Source organism: Colletotrichum paranaense (assembly GCF_030867605.1).
Source record: "Colletotrichum paranaense strain IMI 384185 chromosome Unknown Scaffold_15.1, whole genome shotgun sequence".
Taxonomy (NCBI): domain Eukaryota; kingdom Fungi; phylum Ascomycota; class Sordariomycetes; order Glomerellales; family Glomerellaceae; genus Colletotrichum; species Colletotrichum paranaense.
The window spans coordinates 259120-272942 of record NW_026848973.1 but is presented as its reverse complement, the minus strand read 5'-3'; the positions used below and the strand labels follow the sequence as shown (position 1 = coordinate 272942).

Genomic DNA, 13823 nt, shown 5'->3' with positions numbered 1-13823 from the left:
CTCAAGTGGTCCTCACCGCGACGAGATGGAGCTGGTTGGTTTTTATTCGTGAAGGCCGTGGGTGAGAATGCGGGAGAGGGGAAGGTTTTGAAGGGTTCTGAGGGCTGAGCACGGTTTGAATCTTGAATCTCGGAGAGTGAAGAATGCACGAAGGGGAGCACGGGGATGTTTTGTTGGCAGGGGCCAGTTGTTCATCCCAAGTTGTTGATGTTTCGTTTTGGAAGCTGGTAGATGGGATGGAAATGTGTGAATGTTTGCGTTACTGGCTCTTGTGTAACCTTTTGGCGATTGCTTCTACATGTAGACATTGAAATCGCGGGTGTTTCATTTGGTTTTGAGACGGACCTGCGTCGCGATATGACTCTACCTAAGGATACCTCATCACTCAATATACAATTTGAATGCACTTGGTCTCGATTGTAACGCGAAGAAACTCGGTCGACATCGTTGGCGCGATTGGGGATTTGCTTGAGGCTCTTCGATATTACAGATGTCATACTCTTAAGCGTTTCAAGAAGCGGTTCAAAATGCAGCTTGATGCCCATCCTCGCTGGCAGCTCTATGTAGTCTCGAAAAGAAGGGCTAGTGAGCATGCTGATCCTACAAACCCATCGGCGACAAAATTACCGATGCTATTGAACGGCGTCTATCTCTACCTGCAAGCCAAGACTTCAGACGCAACATCACGATTACAAGTCTTGGAACTTGACAGCAATGCCGAGTAACTGTAGGGTGCATATCCTTATGGGGCACTTAAGCAAGCAGTAACGTGTGTCGCGGCCTGCACTTCTGCTTACGCACACTATAGCACGGCATAGGGCGGTGGCACCACGTCGGGTATCTCCTACATGTGCGGGAATAGAACATAACCCGGGGCGGGTCTCTGACAAATGAAACAAGCAAAGAAAATCCAACCAGACCAGCCACCCGATGCCTCTAAAGACTCGTCGAGTGCTCGCAGCTCCGAGCTTACCACGGTTGCGTTCCAGACCCGGGGGGTTGTCTTGGCTTTTTGCGGTCTTATCTGCACATGTCAAGATAATCCCGCCGCCGTGGGGGAGGTAAGAACTGGGCGGGACGATGGAGGGGGAGGGGCTGGCTTGCTGTGTTTCTAATTATGTATGTGACTCTTCAAGTTTTCTCTTACTCTATCTAGAGTGCCTCCTTCTAGGACCTGCTACTTACTCTTGCTCTACATTGTCGTCAATCGAGCCTCATCTCTGCTAGTCAATTATCCTTCAATTGATTCCAAACTTGGCTGACTCGTAGAAGCGGCGCTTCCCATATTGTCTTTATCCCTCTAGCTCGTAAGCTTTTTTTCGGCGGAGTTTCGGTGACTACCTAGTCGACATCGTGCCATTGTCTCTTCAGGGACCCCGCCGACATAGGAACCGGAGGGGCAGGTTACAGAGAGAAAATCTCATTGTTTGCGCAGTTCGCGATAGATCTCATACCTTACACACACTCATCCCGCCGTTGAAACATCACCAAACCCTGCGCTCATCGTCACCTTGATGATCATCTGGCGATAACGGAGTGGAATTCTAGGGAGCTCTCAACCCATTCTAACGGCTGGGTTAAGAGAGAGGTCGGGGCAACTCTTACCTTACACCTTTTCAGAACTTAATCCCAGCTCTTTAGAGAAAGGCCCGCCATAAGCTCATCGCCGGCGCAAACTCACTGAGCCGCTCGTCGCTTCCGGACCACCCCGCACACCCGGGACATCGAAGAGCTTTTTTCTTCTTCCGCCCGGCCTATCGCCGTAACACCGGCATGACCATAACGACCATGGACGCCTCCGGCAAGGACCGCGTCTACGAAGACACCGGCCTGGGCCCCAGCACCAGTTCCCCCGACATGGACGCCCGTGACCAGGGGCTCGCAGACCGCATCGCAGAACAGAAAATCGTCCGCAAACTAGACATGCACATCGTGCCCCTCGTGATGCTCCTCTACCTATTCAGCTTTCTCGACCGGTGAGTTTCACGGCCATCTCCGGATATACTCCCAGTCCTTGACTCACACTCACAGCGTCAACATCGGTAACGCCCGCCTCTACAACCTCGAACGCGACCTCAACCTCCAAGGCAACCAATTCCAAGTCGCCGTCTCAATCCTCTTCGTAACCTACATCATCTTCGAGGTCCCCTCCAACCTCGTCCTTAAGCTCCTCACCCCGCGCCGCTGGATCGCCTTCATCACAGTCTCCTGGGGCATCATCGCCACCCTCACGGGGCTAGTAAACTCCTACGGCGCCCTCATCGCCTGCCGCCTCCTCCTAGGCGTCGTCGAAGCAGGCCTCTTCCCGGGGTTAAACGTCTACCTCACCTTCTTCTACAGTAAGCACGAGCTCGCGCTGCGCGTGGGCTACCTCTTCGTCAGCGCTGCCATCGCGGGCGGGTTAGGTGGTCTGTTGGCGTACGGGATCGGGCACATGGAGGGTGTCGCCGGGTTGAGCGGGTGGCGGTGGATCATGATCATTGAAGGCTTGCCGACGGTCGTGCTTGGTGTGGTGACGTATTTCGCGTTGCCCAACGACGCGGGTAGCGCGTACTTCTTGAGCGAGGAGGAGAAGGCGGTGTTGGTGAGGCGGAGGGGGAGGGAGTACGGCAACACGAGCAGTGCGCAGGAGTTTAGTCGCGGGGATATGGTCAAGGCGTTTATGGATTGGAAGGTATGGGTGTTTTGCGTTGCGCAATTTGGGGCTGATACGATGCTCTACGGTGAGTTTCACTCGTTCTTGATGTTGTAGAGTAGGTGACTGACGATAGTAGGCTTCTCGACTTTCCTCCCGACCATTATAAATGGCCTCGGAACGTGGACGGCGGCGCAGGTGCAGCTGCTGACTGTGCCGTGCTACTTTCTCGGTGCCGTAGTCTACATGACCATGGCTTTCCTGTCGGACCGCACACAAAAGCGCGGCCTGTTCTGTGTCATCTTTGGGAGCATCAGCGTCATCGGTTACGGCGTGCTCATATCACCGACTTCGAATGGGGTTCATTACTTTGGATGCTTCCTTGTCGCGGCGGGATTGTACGTCGTGGTTGGGTTACCACTTGCTTGGGTGAGTTATCACCCTCCTCTGCTGCTGTTCTGGTGTCATCGACATGACGTCGAGACTGACAATTTTGGTGTTTCTTATAGCTTCCGAACAACTCGCCGAGATACGGCAAGCGGACGACTGCGAGTGGTATGCAGCTCACCATCGGCAACTGCTCCGGCGTCATGTCGTCCTTCATCTAGTGAGTCCTCCTCCCTTCTTAGACCCATCGCACCACATAATCACCACCTTCACATCAACAAAACTGACAGAAGGACCATCCGCAGCCAAGCTGTCGATAAGCCGCGCTATATCCGCGGTCACGCCGTGACGCTGAGCATGGTCGGTATGGCAACATGCATGTACGGCTTCATGTGGTTCTGGTACTCGAGGGAGAACAAGCAGCGGCAGGGCGGTCGTCTGGAAAACAAGTACGTCGACCTCTCTGATGACGAGCTGGCGGAGCTGGGCGATGAGAGTCCGCGGTTCCGGTACACCATCTAAGGTGATGCGAGAAGATGTCAGTGGGAGGACGGTTTGAAAGAGACGCGGACAGTTTATATAGGACAAGGATCGCGCGGTGGAGAGATGCCTGGTCAGAATTAGTCAAGGATGCCATAATAGATACCCCCATGAAGACAAGAGTGTACTTCATCCACGCGTCGACGGCCGCTTCGTAGCTTCCGCGACATCTCGTACCATGACACACACCTTTTAGTTGGCCAAATTCTGGCCGCAAAAGCAAAAAGAAGTCCAAATCGTTACCCGACTGACGTTGTAGACCCTTTTTACAGTCAAAAAAACGGCAAAATGAAAGGGACGAGACTCGAACTCGCGCGGGTTGCCCCACCAGGAAACAGATGTTAAGCTGACCTTAACCTGGCGCCATAACCAACTCGGCCACCCTTCCTATTGGTTGATGATACCTCCTAACAATGTTGCATATAGAGGTAGCATCTAAACCGGAGTGCGTTGTCAGCTCAATAACTCACAGCCAGTCCACAGCTTTCTGGATGTGTGAACATAAATATTCAACAATCTCTCAGGGCTATATTCCCAGGCTTTCTTGCCTCCCGAAGCTTTCTACCTTATCTCGACCCATCCCAGAGATCACCAGAGAATGACGCAGCGAAGAATCAAGCATTATCAAAAAGCATTTATAAGACACTCCGGACCATAACCTGAAAGATCAGATCTACATTGGCTAAGTAAGTCTCCGACCCCCGAATGCGGTTCGCATGCGGAACTCCAACGTCCAACGGTAACATATTCGTCACTTCCCTCTTCTGCCGGCATCATCCCGCTTGGGGTAGATGCAAGTACAATATGCATGCACCGACTCAACACAGTCCGTCTGACCCATTTCTCCCAGCCCTAGCAGCTCGACTTCGTTCCGAATCGCGGGGCCACGCTGTCGCAGGGCCACAGAACGCCCTCAACACTTCTTTGTTATACTGCTGCCTGAAAATTGGCACCTCTTGGAGAGACCTGGGGCTAATTACCAAACGTCATGCCAATGCTACTCCGCCTCCCCGGCCCACACCCGACAGATCCAAGAGCTGTCTTTCTCTCGGAATGTATTAGCAGTCACACCGTCAGACAAGGGTGTATTGAATGATTGGATGAATTGGTAAGTGGAAGCAATTGAGCCGCCCGGTCAAGATGGGTTTATCGCCCGGCTTCCGTTGGTGTCTTGGCTCTGATGTCTTTCTCGACGACGGATGGGACGAGCCTCGTATAGCTCAAAGCAGCCTAGCTGCTTTTCAGACTATGAATCCCAACCTCAAGCTACTATTAACCTTCATCATCATCAAGGATTTGCTTCGCAATAGAATTATTGGCGTGGCGGCTAGGACAATTCGTTATGGGTCCTGCCATATTCACGATTGTGCTTCTGGGAAGCCAACCAGTAGTGTCTAGCATAGGCCATTCAGCAAATCCTTTTGATCCAACCCCTTGCTGGCTACCAGGGTTATGTTCCTATTCTCTCATCGTTTATGCCGGTTGTTCTCGCCTGATACATGGCTGTAAAACCCTGCGAGGCTGCTCCACCGGATCTAAGCATCTTTCCCTCGTCTACACTCTTTCTCGAACTCTGTAGCAATGTTACAAAGATGATTATCCCTCCTTCCTTCACTACAACTATTCATCTTTCGAAGTAATCGTCTTTCAAAGTCTGCTTGTAACAACATATGGGAATGCTCCAATGCTCCAATGGCAGCCTATCGAGGAATTGGGCTCCATCACGGGACCTGCGGGAGCAGCTGCGATCTACACCGTTGTGACCCATTACCTTTCTTCCAACGCCGCTGAGCTGTGGTCGGAGCTACTTTGCTGGCTACTACTGCCAATTATCTTTCGGAGTACTCTTCAAAGTTCATACAGTCTGGGAGACAGCAAGGGCTCGAAGAACAGCCTCCCGGCCCCCGTCCCTCGAAGTCCCGATTTGGGGGTTGCACTAGGCTCCGTACCTCTCTGGGCAGTCGCTTTTGCTATCGCTGTGGTCTCGGTGTACAGAGCAGAGCACAAGACCATTATAGTCTTTCTGGTAAGTATCGCCTCTATAATCATTCCTTCACTATACTTATCCCTCCATTTGACTAACGAAACTTCCAGCCAGTTCTATCTCCGTTACTTTTGCTTGTTCACAAGGGCTTCTCGCGATCCGATCCCCCATCATCCGATATTACGCCGTTGATTCGACCGAAAGTACAAATCTTTCTTTTTGATACATTACCTGGATCATTCTTGATCGGACTCTTTGCGGCCTTCATACTATGTGGCTGGGATCTTGAGGCATCTGCCTTCGCGGCGATACCAGCTACTGCGATGCTCGTCATCTATACTTCGTTTGAGTATGCTAACGCAGCGCACCGAACATATTTCTATCCAAAAGTGCATCTTCAACAATCGGTCACTGCATTGGCTCCTCGGGTCGTGGTCCTACTCGTCGCGTGCTTGATACTGGACGCCAGCATTTTCGACTTCACGACGATCAACATTCCGAGCACAGTATTCTTGGGCATTGCTAAGGCTTTGGCATGGTATTTCATGGCAAGAACTGTAACTAAATCCTTTTGCTCTACCGCGTAAGCTCTAAGACTGACAGACTTTCTTTAGGCCGAATGCACTTCTTGGCGCATTGCACCAGCGATAGGGACTTTTGGGATCACCGCAACCTTTGGTCCCTTTTCACAAGCCTCAGAGTTCCAAGCAATCTCACATATGGCAGTGTCGATACTGGCACTGTGTAATATGGTACACTTGATATCCAAGCCATCGAAGACGAAGAGAGTTCCAACACTATGGTTATTAGCTATTGCTTCACTTGGCCCTTACATCATGAATCTTTTCGTTGCCAGAAATGCAATCTCTACAGCTCAGACATTTGCTGGTCATTCCGAGAAACATCCTGTTGAGATTTTAGGCCGACAAGCAGACATCAAATTTCAACACCTGCTGAGAACACAATCGGCCAACTACACGGCAGCCCATGTCGAATACGTACGTCGATATGGGACAGAGCCACCTCCAGGCCTTGGAGAATGGTTTGACTTTGCAGTAGCGAACCAGTCTCCCATTATCGACGATTTCGATATGATATTTGATTCTGTATCGCCTTTGCTCAAGATGAGCGGTGAACAAGTTAATCAAGTGATGCGCACGGCGTACGAAGCGACGGGAAGTGACCTTTGGCTTTGCTCCTTTTCGTCTACACGAGGCACAATCCAATGCCAGCACGCATACCGTACTTTCGACCGAAACATTGCGTCTTCATTCAACAAGTTGCTAAAGGGTTTAGAGCATAGCAAGATCCCAGATTTGAAGTTTCTCGTAAATCACCTCGACGAGCCGCGAGTTCTCCTCCCCTCGCAATTTGCAGGAGATGTTGATGGACAGCCTTCAATCACCCTCGGCCGTTTCAATCTGAAAAACATGTCGGGACGACCAGTCGGCAAAGAAATCACGAAACACTGTTTAGACCAAGAGCAACTCGCATCGAGGCACACGAGAAACTCGACCGTCGATTCCTGTGGCCTTCCATTTGTGTCAGACCTATCAATGGCTGCGGATCTATGCCAACATCCCGAGCATACCTCCCTACATGGTCTCATTGCGAGACCGAATTCGTTCCGTTTGATTGAGGGACTGGTGCCTATCCTATCCACAGGTGTTCTCTCATCAATGGGAGATATTGTGTACCCGAGCCCGGCATATTTGGAGGAAGAATTTCAGTATGCCGATGACCAAGATGTCCAGTGGGAGAAAAAAAGCAATAACGTCTATTGGACTGGGTCCAACACCGGTGGCTTCGCTGTAGATGGCAGTTGGAGGAATTATCACCGCCAGAGATTCGTGACCTTGGCACAGAATCTGCAACAGCCCGAGGAACAGCACCATACCTACCTGAGACTAGTCAACGGCGTGGTCGAGCGTGTGACCTCAAGCTTCTTGAACAGTCGCTTGTACGACGTTGCTTTCACAAGGTTGTTCCAGTGCCGGAGGACACAGTGCAGAGATCAATACTCGTACTTCAATGTGAGGTCTTGGGTAGACAAGAATCAAGCGTTTCGCTCGCGGCTCGTCTTCGACCTTGACGGAAACGGCATCAGCGGGCGCTATCACAAGTTCTTAGCATCAAAGTCCACACCACTGAAACAGACTCTTCTCCGCGAGTGGCACGATGAACGCCTCGTTCCTTGGACACATTATGTGCCCGTCAGCCTGAGCATGGAGGAGCTACCTGAGCTTGTTTCATACTTGACTACAACTGATAGTGGGCAGCAACGAGCAAGAAACATTGCGATACAGGGGAGAGAGTGGCATTCAAAGTCCTTGCGTGAGGTGGACTTTACAATTTACAACTATAGGCTTCTGTTGGAATTAGCGCGGCTACAAGATCCCAAGAGGAAGCAATCATGAGGCCTTGATCATTAGGAACTCCTCCATACAATGAATTAACGACCTAAAACACCTCGACTCTAGTCCACCCACATAATGAAGCAACGAAACATAACTCGATCGAAACATGATCGACTGTCGAATGAGTGACAACTATCCATAATTGAGTAGAGTCCAACGCTGCCGCCCTCCCTCAAAGATCCAACCGTAATCGCTCAAAAATTTGCAGACATACACGGACCAAGTTACCAAATACTTGATGACAACCCAATAGGCAGGGCCATCGTAATTCAAATCGCCCACGATCTCAAAAGCACGGCAAACCACATCGGCATTCCACGCTCCACAGCGGGCCGCTGTGCATTCATTCGTCCACGTGTCTCGCGCGGTATTCTTCAGGCTGTAATAGGAGGTCAGATAAGCAATCATGCATCGGGACATGGAATCTTGACAAGAAATCACTGACCGCTAGTTCCACAAACCCAGTCCATGGGACCGTATGCTCCGAAATTGACCGCCCCGTTCACGTGATGCTCGTCATGGGCCTCGTCTCCCCAAACAAGTTTAACTTGCTCTCCTGTTGCAGAGATGAAGGAGAAAACCAAAGTTGCGACGAGCTTCATGTCCAAGAACTTCGCCACGGATACTATCGGAACTGCGTACAAAAAGAAAAAGTCTGCAACGGACATGTAGCTGATGGTGAAAACGTGGTGTTCGCCTGGGTTCTTGATCTCATGATGCTTCGCGTGCACTCGATATAGTCCAGGGATGTGTAACAGTCGGTGGATGATCCAAAATACAGCATCTCGTAACACAAGGCCGATTACCAGCTGAGAAATGAGCTCGGTCCATGACGGCAGCTGGTACTTTGTGGGATATCCTTGTGACAAAATCGAGTGTCCACCCATACAAGTTGCTATGGCGAAGTGGAGGGAATTCAGAATGACGTGGTTCAGAATACTCTTGTTCAGGACTTCACGAGATGTTGCGGTGACGTAGGCAGGCCGCGTCTTTTCCATGATCATCCCACAAGCGAAATATCCCGCTTGAACGCCGAGGCTGCCGAGAACCTCAACGTAACCAGGTGGACACCAGTCCAGAAAGTCGTTCATTGTCGCAGTGCAGTGGGTATATGGTTTCGAGTCGAGAAGGGTCGGGAATTCAGGAGCAAAGATATTCCACTAGCATGATTAATTAAAAAGTTTAAGAGGCAGGGCGACTTGAGCTTAAATATTTCTGGCTGGACAGGGTTCAATAGTCGAGCTCCCTCGACGAAGAACTTCGCTCCGCTTTTACCCCTCCAGACTAGCCCTATCATACCCAAAAGCTGGAATTGGTGTCCATCTCGTGGTGTTGACGTTTACAACGTCTTCCGTCCGCACTAACCCGATATGAGTGACAAGTCCGGTCTCCCGCGCACTAGTAACTTCGTGCGTTAATTTGTCAACGATGGTATTTGCCGGAACAACGTAATCCATCTCATGGATCAAAGTCGTGCTGGTTGCCATATTTCCTCATTTCAACAACACCACTGGCTCAATATACCAGGTTGACTTGGTACATCGTCCACCGTGAGCTTTTGAGTGGATTTCAAATTCGCCCTGGTCATGTTTGCTAGAGTGGCGTCGATGTTTGCCCAGTTTCCGGAATCCAACGAATCACCAGAGACGTGGCGCACTATAACAATTATCAATCAGTCAGATAGTTCATCATAGTGAAAGTCTTATCTCCTTTTGAGAACTGGTTGGTAGATGATTTTCTTGCGTTGAAACTGGGAGGTGGCGGGGAATCGTGAGGGGTAATCGGGTTGACTTACACTTCTGAACTTACAGTACTGGCATCAACCGACGGATCTACATCTCGAGCAGTTTGCTAATAACGATGTTTGCTTCCACCGTTCTTCAACCGAACTTCGTTTCAAGGCAACAAGAATCAGGGTGCAAACTTGTCAGGGTTTCTAGATGGCAAATGCCGAGACCAAAGCAACGACTAATTCTTGGCAACATGGGAGATTCGAATAACTCCTGCTGAGGGGAAATGACAAAGATATGATACCCGAAGAGATAAAAAGAGAAATTGCGCACTCTGCATTAGAAGACACTAGTAAGTGCAGCTCCGTAATCCGTGTAAGACGAGCCCATCTTCTCAATATCGTAATCGTTCCAGTACCCACCGCCCGCCACCACGTATTGCGAGAACCAGCTTGCAAATCGTTGCTGGGCTTGAGTCGCAGTCGTTCCTTGAGACGGCTTTGCGTCATTGACTACCCACACAAGAGGGATCACCTTCATGCCGAGGGTCGTCTGCCACGTTCCAGGATTGTTGCCAGCTCCGCCGTCGTAGACTTGGAGGTACACCCTATCGAACAGACCAGGGTTCGCGGATTCAACTTGTGTTCTGACGTTCGCCCAGAAGCCACTGTTGGTGTACGGCGCAATAGAATACTGGTAACCCATCTTTCCAAGCATCTTAGCAAAACTGACTGTGCTCGCCACGTCATAGACGCCCTCATCGTCGTTGTTGAATGCGTCAAGATCCCACTCGGCCTTCAGAACCTCAAAGTTCTTGTACAACTTTGTGTCAGATCCTGTCCCGTCTGCGTTGATCAAATCGCGGATGATCTGAAATGTCGTGTCATGTGACACCAGCGATATCTCCACCCTGTTGATGTTGGTTGTGCCCGTCTTGAAGGATTTAACCTTTTCCGCCAACGCGGTTCCACCAACATATGAGCCATTCGTCACCACGGGCGCGTCGACTGCCTCGCCTGCGTCTCCTGTTGAGTAGTAGACGAGATCGCCATTGCCGAGGAGACCGATACGGAAGATGAGGAGGGTGTCGAAGCCGGAGGTCTTGAGAGCTGTGGTGTTCGACTGGAGAACATCCTTGAAGAGGAAAATGCTCTTCACGCCGGCGGCTGCTGCGGCATTGGCGAAGAGTGACAATAGCACCCAAGTCAGGGTGAAAAGACCGGCTCTCTTGGAGACTCCCATCATTGCGCACAGGATAACCTGGTTTTCTTGAAGAAGCTATGCAAACGTTAGCTTCGACCCAGCCGCCCAATTCTGAGACGACAGGCCGCAGTCTTTATGGGCAGCGTCAGTCCATAGCAAGAACGCAAGCAATAGCTTCTTGAGTTGCGGACGTAACGTAACAAATGCAATGACAGGCCGAACCAGGGCCAAAAGAGTTTATTGCGACTCTGTGGATCGTCTTGATTGGCCAATGCCCCGCTGCCCATGCATATCACTTCGCTCGGACTTGCTGAGGTTATCACGCCAAGGGGTTGTGATCCGGCCGAGATAACCTGATATTGAGGTCCCAAGTCTCCTCTTAGGCTTTCTGCAACCCCGAATGCGACCTGATCCTTCGAAATGCTACGGTCTGTAAGCGCTATTTGAATGCCTTTGGGAAATCGCTGTGAAATGAGGCAGATCGTCTTGGCTTCCCCGCTTAACATCTGCCACCTGCCTAGAACAGTTCCTGGTGCCGAAAGTCGGAATGGCTACCCCTCTCTGATGCGAGGTCTTATTTAAATCAAAACTGATCAATTATCGAAAATATCGGAAATACTGTAAATAATAGGGAAAGACACGCTCCTGAGCCTGTAATGGCACCAAGCTCGTGGAAAATTATAATGTCCCGTTTGGCCACGATGTCGTCTGTATATTAACTACTATTTGAGATTTCTCGTTTTCTTTCTGCTAGGTCTACCATCCTTTCATACCCTCAACTCTTAGCACTGTAATCAGGTAGCGCGAAGTACGGAAGGGAGGCTACTCGAGAGATCACATGGTAGGCTAGTATTTCTATGCAGGGGAGAATCCTTGTGACAAATAGTAAGGCTCTAAATTCCCTTGAAAAGTAGAGGCTTTCTAGTTACGGTAGAGTGCTTTGGTGATATCAGTGCCTAGATGTCTTACAGAGGGACCTACCACTTTCTTACAGTTTGAACGTTGAGCAGTCCGTTGTTCCATCGTATCATTTTACATCTGGTGGTTTTTTCCCGGCTTTACAGGCGCAAAAGATCGGCCTTAATGGGATCAGGCTTTCGGGGAAATCACACGATACGATATTGTTATTTTATATACACCTAGACAAAAATCAGCAACAATGCATTGGGTAGGACACAGAGGACGCTTACTCTCATCTCCTTCCCTCACCGCCTGATTCTTCGGCCTGAGTTCTTCTCTCGGATCGTAGCACGGCAACCTTGGCTATGGAAGACGGGTAATGAACAAACGGCCGCGAAGTCAAGAGATCATCAGGCGCCCACATCGGTAGGAAAAAGGGCCAGTACTTCAAACCTAGGATGGAGAGGTCGATAGTAAAATATCTCGCGGCACATATATCAGGCGCCGCAGTCGGTGTGGGCGTCCACTCGATTTCGCTGAGATCGTAACCTCCAGCGGAGAAGAGCACCGGCGACCCGAACTCGGCCCCCTTCGAGCCGTAATCCATGAGGTATAACTTGGCCGAAAGAAGCCCACACATAGTCCGTTCCAAGAGGCGGATAAAGCAAGCCCGGGGACCTGGTTGATTAATCATGGACTTGATGTCTTCGGTGGGCTGGATGCCCCAGTCGTCGGTGAATTCGAACGCGATGTGCAATAGTTGGGTTCCGTCGTTTTGGAAGAAGGGACGGAGGGCGGATAATGCGTCTCCGACGGGGACGTATGCGTCGGGTGCAACTTGGAAGATGATGAGATCTTTGCCTGGAAGGATGCTTGATCCGGAAGCGCTTTGTACAGGTTGACTATGTCGTGTAGAAGAGCTGTGGCCGCTAGAAGGGTTCACCAGCGTTGCGTAATGCTTTTGAACCACGTCTCTGGACTCCTTACAGGCGGACCAAAGGCCGGCATCGACGCGGTATGTCGAAGGATCTGACTCGGACCACAGACACCGCTTTTTTGGTGTGTATGTAGGATTGGAAAGAACATAAGTCTCGTATTGGTGAACTTGCGTTGGTGTTTTGTGTGTAAGATCGGTTGACATAGTAGTCGTAGCTCGGCCTTTGATAGAGAAGACGTGAAAAGCTGGGTCTGCAGACCGAAGATTGCATTCCCACACTTGTAGTCGCACCTCGACAGGGAGTAAGCCAAATTGGTGGAATGTTGTAGCCATGATTAATCAAGAGTCGGGTTTGGACGTTGGTGGTGTTTCCGGATTTCTGATGCAGGACTTTTCTCAGTATAAGATGTAAGAGACGAAATCAATCGAAGAATGGTCTTTGATATATCTTAGGTGTTGCCAGATGCTGGATATGTGCTGGAGAAAAGAAACTTGACAGCGATGCGGGAAATAATGCCACAGATTCCGTATACCTTTTGGTTCCATGGCTTCTGTATGTCGGCCATCCATCACCTTGAAGTCCAAATGACTGAACCGCAGAATCCATGAACTTTGTTCTGAAAATAAACGGATGCCGTTGTTTGCTACAACTTGAATACTCAGGCTACCGTATGTAGGTATGCTGAAGTTGGAGTGCTCATTACTTGGAGCTGGTGTTGCGGGATCTTCACTCGAGGAGAGTCTCGTCTACGATTTAAGTCACCTCAACGGCTGATTAAGACACAGCTCGAGGACCATAATGTTATCAGAAGGAAGAATATCCCTTTGATTCCTATGTTAAATGAACATAGCAAGCATGAGTGGTGCATCATCTTCGAGATTGAGCCTTTCAGCCATCGAAGAATGGAGTAAAACCTCGTATTGTGATGAGCGCCAGACAATCACCTTAGATGCCAGAGCCCAGCATTTGTCCGAAGCCTCTTTTCCTCAGGTGCGCAACCGATTCATCTGAACCGCCCATACGTCACGCTCCTAGGTTCGTGCGTTTCTAGGACCTCGCATCTGGACCTGATTGGCGAAACTCTCAACT

At 50.3% G+C, this 13823-nt stretch overlaps 5 protein-coding genes across 5 annotated transcripts; 2 read left to right on the top strand and 3 right to left on the bottom strand.

Moving 5' to 3' along the window:
* Window positions 1-1773: 1773 nt before the first annotated feature.
* CPAR01_14290 (major facilitator superfamily transporter) lies at window positions 1774-3544 on the top strand (the record flags this gene model as incomplete). Its single annotated transcript, XM_060498541.1, has 3 exons — window positions 1774-1976; window positions 2032-2723; window positions 2775-3544. The coding sequence occupies 3 exons, from the start codon at window positions 1774-1776 to the stop codon at window positions 3542-3544; spliced, it is 1665 nt and encodes a 554-aa protein (XP_060342602.1).
* Window positions 3545-4702: 1158 nt separating this feature from the next.
* CPAR01_14289 (uncharacterized protein) lies at window positions 4703-7963 on the top strand (the record flags this gene model as incomplete). The annotated part of the gene is made up of 4 exons (XM_060498540.1): window positions 4703-4928; window positions 5155-5588; window positions 5657-6103; window positions 6161-7963. The coding sequence occupies 4 exons, from the start codon at window positions 4703-4705 to the stop codon at window positions 7961-7963; spliced, it is 2910 nt and encodes a 969-aa protein (XP_060342601.1).
* A 437-nt stretch (window positions 7964-8400) lies between these two features.
* Window positions 8401-9054, bottom strand: CPAR01_14288 (fatty acid hydroxylase superfamily protein; the record flags this gene model as incomplete). Its single annotated transcript, XM_060498539.1, has 1 exon — window positions 8401-9054. One exon carries the CDS (start codon window positions 9052-9054, stop codon window positions 8401-8403), a length of 654 nt encoding a protein of 217 aa, XP_060342600.1.
* A 978-nt stretch (window positions 9055-10032) lies between these two features.
* Window positions 10033-10938, bottom strand: CPAR01_14287 (coagulation factor 5/8 type domain-containing protein; the record flags this gene model as incomplete). The annotated part of the gene is made up of 1 exon (XM_060498538.1): window positions 10033-10938. One exon carries the CDS (start codon window positions 10936-10938, stop codon window positions 10033-10035), a length of 906 nt encoding a protein of 301 aa, XP_060342599.1.
* Window positions 10939-12088: 1150 nt separating this feature from the next.
* Window positions 12089-13066, bottom strand: CPAR01_14286 (uncharacterized protein; the record flags this gene model as incomplete). Its single annotated transcript, XM_060498537.1, has 1 exon — window positions 12089-13066. The coding sequence occupies one exon, from the start codon at window positions 13064-13066 to the stop codon at window positions 12089-12091; it is 978 nt and encodes a 325-aa protein (XP_060342598.1).
* Between the last annotated feature and the right edge of the window lie 757 nt (window positions 13067-13823).